At 50.2% G+C, this 6327-nt stretch overlaps 1 protein-coding gene across 3 annotated transcripts in view; it reads left to right on the forward strand.

Moving 5' to 3' along the window:
• The first annotated feature begins 4824 nt into the window (after positions 1-4824).
• phactr3b (phosphatase and actin regulator 3b) overlaps positions 4825-6327 on the forward strand; it is a 42990-nt gene continuing 41487 nt past the window's right edge. The window contains exon 1 of one of the 3 annotated variants that reach the window (XM_086197856.1): positions 4825-5381. In XM_086197856.1, coding sequence (XP_086053982.1) covers positions 5273-5381 — 109 coding nt within the window. In that variant the 5' untranslated portion in view covers positions 4825-5272. The remainder of the gene's footprint in view (positions 5382-6327) is intronic. The other 2 variants (XM_086197848.1, XM_086197838.1) reach the window with 2 other exon arrangements.

Here is a 6327-nt window from a genome sequence, read left to right on the forward strand (position 1 = left end):
GAGACGGTGTCCTCTCAGGTACATACTGTCAAACAAACGCTTCTCACGTCTACACCATCCATCCCACAGCTCTAACAACCACACCACTGCATTCCTGACAAAAACCCCTCCAAGAACATGGTGTTCTGTGTCCCTCTGGACCAGCGTATGCCGACTTCTTCGTCTTGTCCCACTCCAGTCCTGGTGCTCCTCCTCTCTCTCCACTCTAGCACAGATCAGAGACAGAGCAGTGGGGGAGGGGTTCTTAAAGGGCCAGCTCTCAGCTCTGCTCTCTCTCTAGCACAGATCAAAGACAGAGCAGTGGGGGAGGGGTTCTTAAAGGGCCAGCTCTCAGCTCTGCTCTCCACTCTAGCACAGATCAAAGACAGAGCAGTGGGGGAGGGGTTCTTAAAGGGCCAGCTCTCAGCTCTGCTCTCACTCTAGCACAGATCAAAGACAGAGCAGTAGGGAGGGGTTCTTAAAGGGCCAGCTCTCAGCTCTGCTCTCCACTCTAGCACAGATCAGAGACAGAGCAGTGGGGGAGGGGTTCTTAAAGGGCCAGCTCTCAGCTCTGCTCTCCACTCTAGCACAGATCAAAGACAGAGCAATGGGGAGGGGTTCTTAAAGGGCCAGCTCTCAGCTCTGCTCTCACTCTAGCACAGATCAGAGACAGAGCAGTGGGGGAGGGGTTCTTAAAGGGGCAGCTCTCAGCTCTGCTCTCACTCTAGCACAGATCAAAGACAGAGCAGTGGGGAGGGGTTCTTAAAGGGCCAGCTCTCAGCTCTGCTCTCACTCTAGCACAGATCAGAGACAGAGCAGTGGGGGGGGGGGTTCTTAAAGGGCCAGCTCTCAGCTCTGCTCTCACTCTAGCACAGATCAGAGACAGAGCAGTGGGGGAGGGGTTCTTAAAGGGCCAGCTCTCAGCTCTGCTCTCCACTCTAGCACAGATGAAAGACAGAGCAGTGGGTGAGGGGTTCTTAAAGGGCCAGCTCTCAGCTCTGCTCTCCACTCTAGCACAGATCAAAGACAGAGCAGTGGGGGAGGGGTTCTTAAAGGGCCAGCTCTCAGCTCTGCTCTCCACTCTAGCACAGATCAGAGACAGAGCAGTGGGGGAGGGGTTCTTAAAGGGCCAGCTCTCAGCTCTGCTCTCACTCTAGCACAGATCAGAGACAGAGCAGTGGGGGAGGGGTTCTTAAAGGGCCAGCTCTCAGCTCTGCTCTCACTCTAGCACAGATCAAAGACAGAGCAGTGGGGGAGGGGTTCTTAAAGGGCCAGCTCTCAGCTCTGCTCTCACTCTAGCACAGATCAAAGACAGAGCAGTGGGGAGGGGTTCTTAAAGGGCCAGCTCTCAGCTCTGCTCTCCACTCTAGCACAGATCAAAGACAGAGCAGTGGGGGAGGGGTTCTTAAAGGGCCAGCTCTCAGCTCTGCTCTCACTCTCTGATCAGACTCAGGCTTCTAACTCCTCAACTACAAGGCATCCACACTGGACCAGGACACCCTGGGGTTCAGGCCAGGGCTCAGGCCCTCACAACGCTGCTTGCAGCTTTAATTAGGGACCTGAGCCAGAAGGGACATCAGGCGGAGACCCTATTATGTTTGTTGTTTCTCCTCTTCTTCTGTTCTTTATTTCCTAAAATGTGCACCTGATGACTTTGTCCATTTTCCATTCATGGTGATGTTCATTTCCCCCTCGACTCAACCACCAACAGACTTCTCATCCCCGACACTGTCACTGTCACTGACTCACGACCAGAAGTCAAGACTCATTGATTTGCTTTGAAGGCTGAGAGTGAGGCCATTACAGTCACGGCGCAGAAAAACAAGACGTGCAGGAATTATTGGTCTGTACTCATAAAGGTACGTGTAACTAAGAGAACGTCATTACTGAGGTCAGAGGTCAAGAAGACTTTGCCACATCAAATGGACTGATTTTATCACTTAGGTTAAAATGGGTAACCATGAGCAGGGTTACTCACATAGGGGCACCACACACTTTGATAGGACATTCAGCACTTTATGAGCAGAGATTTGCACACAATAATTTGCACATTAAATGGTTTAGCATTTATGTACTTGGGGATCCCAGTGACAGGACAGAACAGGTTTGTGGTTCCTGGAGAGGGGGGGAGTCTACAGCCTCCACCTGTAAGAGAGTGTGCCCAATATAATTGATCAGAAGTGAGTGGGCACCGTGAGGAATCAGTTAACTTTAAATGGTTCCCCTGTGGTAAAGTAAGGTTGGTAGAAAGTGCTAATCAGTGAATCTATCTGTGGGTGTGGGCAGGGGTGAAAGTGAACCGGAACCAGCCAGACCCCGGGGGTCCCCGAGCCAAAACCCCGACACAGAGACAGAGCTCCCTGGCAGAGGCTTTCCAGCCCCAAATCAACACTATCCAGGTCATCTGTTTTTCCACGGGGTTACTGGTGATTATTCAGCAGACTGGTTCAGTGGTTGTATATTCAGCCAGTTGAAAAAAAATCTTGCTTTACTGGAACCCCAAAAATCCAGCTACCCATATAAAGATAGGCTGTATACCTCAAACCTGAAATATGAATGTAATAACACTTTTGTTTGAACTGTTGAAGGAGTACGCAGCTTACAGTTCCAGACAATCATCGTAATGGTTTTGTCATTTCACCTGGATAATTCACAAAGAGAAGGACCTTCGACCGTCTCTGTGGTTGAACAGGAGGGTGTCAAGACACTTGAGCCCCACTACAGAATTCCAAGTAGGAAGTTTTTCATGGGAGAGGAAATCCCTTCATTGTATGAGGACAGTCGCTCAAAAGTTTTAAAAAAACCAAGCGTCTAGATGCTGCTAACAGTGTGGTATTGACCACTGGTATGTGGACATCAGGAGCCACGGAGGCTCTGGCCGAATCACTGATGAGAATCAGGAAACCAAGGCACATGTGCCAGAAACCGTCGTTTCTCAGACAAGCAGTGCTGACAACATTTGCTCGGAACTGAAAAGAATCACAGATTTTCCTAAAACTATTTTGCTAGTCGAAGAATTATTTTGTTTTATTTCCACTGTTCCATTTTGTTCTGTTGTAGTTACTGGAGTCAATTAAAAAACAACAACATTTGTATTGCCTAAATCTTTGTGCTGTGTTTTCCCATGATCATAATCAACTCACTCAAGGCAAAATCACAAAATTATTCAACAATCAATGATCCTGACGTTTCAAGTACAAAGTATTGGAATCAATATCGGTATCAGTATCGGTATCGCCGGTACTCGCCCTGCATTTACTTGGTATTCAATCGATACCAAATTCCCAGTATCGCCCACCCCTATCCTCCAGGCATAAGAGCTGGCTTGAGAGGTTCCAGGAGGGACCATGTGTTATGTAGGAAGAGGGGTGTGTGGAGCCAGGAAAGGATTTTGGTGACGTAAATTGTCACAAATGTTTTTGTGTTGGTGAGAGGAAGTATAATAAATGTATTTGGGGTGATGCTTAACCTCTCAGTGCTGCGGTCTGTCGCTGTCTCGCTCTCTCTCTCTCTCTCTCTCTCTCTCTCTCTCTCTCAATCGCGCTCATCTCACGTTCTTCTCTTGCTGCACAGTCACAAATGCCCCCTGCCCCCCTCACTGCACATGCGTTGCAAATCTACGTCCTCTTCACTCAGCTGGATGAACAGTCACGCACAAACACCTGATCTGAGAAGAGTGTGGATGAGGGAGGAAGGCAGTTTGACAATATGCAAATTATAAGCAATTAAAAAAATACCATAAGGGACAAATAAATAATCATTTTAAATAAAATGAATTTCAGTTGTGTAAAACCCCTAAAGATAAATCATTTGAGAAATAGGGGATGTAATTGTATTTTAAATGCACAAAGTGTATTTATTACTTGTAACTTCTTTTTTTTTTTTTTTTTTGCTCACCACACTGCAACTGTGCAGCAGGTAATTGTCCCCACCATGTGACACACACATGTACACACACAAAATGGAGGCCATCAATGAAAATATCTCAGAAGGTAATTAAGGTCAGCAAAATATTCCCCAGCATGACCCATTGAGGGCGCCACCAATGTCCATCCATCCATCCAGTCCACCAATTCACTAAAGCCCAATAACCCCAAACTCTAACATCTGCTTTCACCAGGCATGGTTCTGCAGTGGAAACAGCTTTGACCGTCATTCAGTCTGGGACCCTGAGGTACACTCAGATAGAAGCTTCACACACATCAACAGGTGGAGCTACACAATCAACATGGAGGTCATGAAAAGTTTTGGCCTCCACCCACCATAAAGTCCCTAATTTACTGTCAGATCTAAAGTGGGGGAAAAAAACACAATGCGATTGGACCTAATCATTCATTTTTGGTAAGAATTTGGGCCAAATATGAAGGAACCCGGCTGCATGGTAGAGCAGTGGTCCTCACTGTGGCCCCCAGCAAGAAGGTTGTGGGTGGAGCAGTGGTCCTCCCTGTGGCCCCCATCAAGAAGGTTGTGGGTGGAGCAGTGGTCCTCCCTGTGGCCCCCAGCAAGAAGGTTGTGGGTGGAGCAGTGGTCCTCACTGTGGCCCCCAGCAAGAAGGTTGTGGGTGGAGCCCCGGCTGCAGCACGGGGTCTTTCTGGGTGAGTCTCCATGTTCTCCCTGTTCCTGCTGGGTTCTCTCTGGTACTCCAGCTTCCTCCACAGTCCAAAGACATCAAGAGGGACCAGGTTAATCCAGACTCTAAATTGACCGTAGGCGTGGCTGGGAGAGCCAATGGTTGTCTGTCTCTATGTGTTGGTCCTGCCATGGACTGGTGACCTGTCCAGGGGGAAGGCTGCTGGGATAGGCTCCACCCCCACCACCCTCAACGGGAGGAGAGGGGGAACATGGAGGGATGAATGGATGATGGAGGGATGATGGATGGATGGAGGGATGTGTGGATGAAAGAACCCCACAGTTTTTGTTTTTTGGAAGTGGGCGTGGCCTAGCGCAACTCCAGTTGCGGGAGCGGTGTGATGCAGCACTCCGGAGACTTCCTGCGCTCTTGCAAATGTGAACGCAGCCTCACTCTCACTCCTCAAAGATGGTCTGTTCGGTGATGTCTGAGACTGTTTTCATCAAACACATCATGCTGCTAAATCCAGGTCTTTAATTTACGAGCAGGGCTTGAAGGCGACACGATGCTGCGCGCGTAATGAGTTTCTCCCGTGCTGCTGCTTCTCCGAGACCAGGAGCTGCTGCAGCCGCGTCACACTCACTCCGCTCCTCCGCTTGGTGACCTTGGCGGCTGGCTGGCGCTCATCCGCGCTGCTTTGGACTCCACCATTTCTCCGCCGCAATGGCCTCGTCGGACGGGCCGGGGGAGGACTGTGTCCTGCAGCGGGGGAGATCTCAGAGTGACCCGAGCAGCATCACCGAGGTCCGCCTGGGGGAAGCGCACGGAGCAGGCAAGGAGGGAGTGGGGGCACAGATACATACACACACGTACGTCATATATTTTCTGGGAATTTGTGCGTTTGACAGCGAGGTACAGCCGAAGGCTCGTCTGCAAGCTCATCTGCATCCTCCGAATCGGTCGCGATAACGCAGTTTGTTTCGTTGACGCGCTTCATTCACAGACCCTGCGTGTCCTGAGTGCGCCGCCGTGAGCCATGTTGGCCACGAACGAGGACGTCCAACCAGTGTCAACCCAGTCAAGGAAGGCGGTGGTTCTGGTTGTCTGCACAGCCAAATGGATCATTCTCTTTTCCCCAGCTGTCTGCTCGTTCACCCCCCCCCCCCACCCAGTCATCCCTCAGCCCCTCATCCTTCTCCTCTCATCCTCTCACCAACATCAACCCTCTCACGGGTTTCCTGGCTCTAATGGATGCTGCTGTTATGTGAATCAACCATCAGCACCGAGTGTCCTCTGTGTCTGGAGCGGTCGGACTCTCTTGCAGCAGCGATGTGACACCGTCTGCAGTCCTTGGTGAGAGTGCTTGTTGTGTATTTGGCTGTTTCCATGGCGATTCAAATGGCAGAAGACAATACTTGCCTCTCTGACAGGGAGCCGACACGGGTGTTTGTCAGCGTCACACTTTTATTGTTAGCGGGGACGCCATGTGACATACAGCAGCAGACCGCCCAAAGGGAAATGCCACTTAGATTGTGAGTTGTGTTTATTGGCGAGATGGGATCCATATCACCGCCGGGACTCGCTGGACAGGCACTTTCTGTTCTCAGTATCAACCAAGCAGAAAAAATATTCTGTTTTGAAAAGTGGATTGATATGAAAACATGATAAATCCCCGTGTGGGCCCTGGTCGTGGCTGCTTGCCGGCCATCACACCCTTCGTCCTGTAGATCCGTGTGACTTGGGAGCAGAGAGGCAGCAGGAAGAGAGCTGAACTGGCT

This window comes from Aulostomus chinensis, chromosome 3 (genome assembly GCF_037954235.1).
Source record: "Aulostomus chinensis isolate RoL2024-O1b breed Wild chromosome 3, RoL_Achi_v1.0, whole genome shotgun sequence".
In the NCBI taxonomy this organism is placed as follows: Eukaryota; Metazoa; Chordata; class Actinopteri; order Syngnathiformes; family Aulostomidae; genus Aulostomus; species Aulostomus chinensis.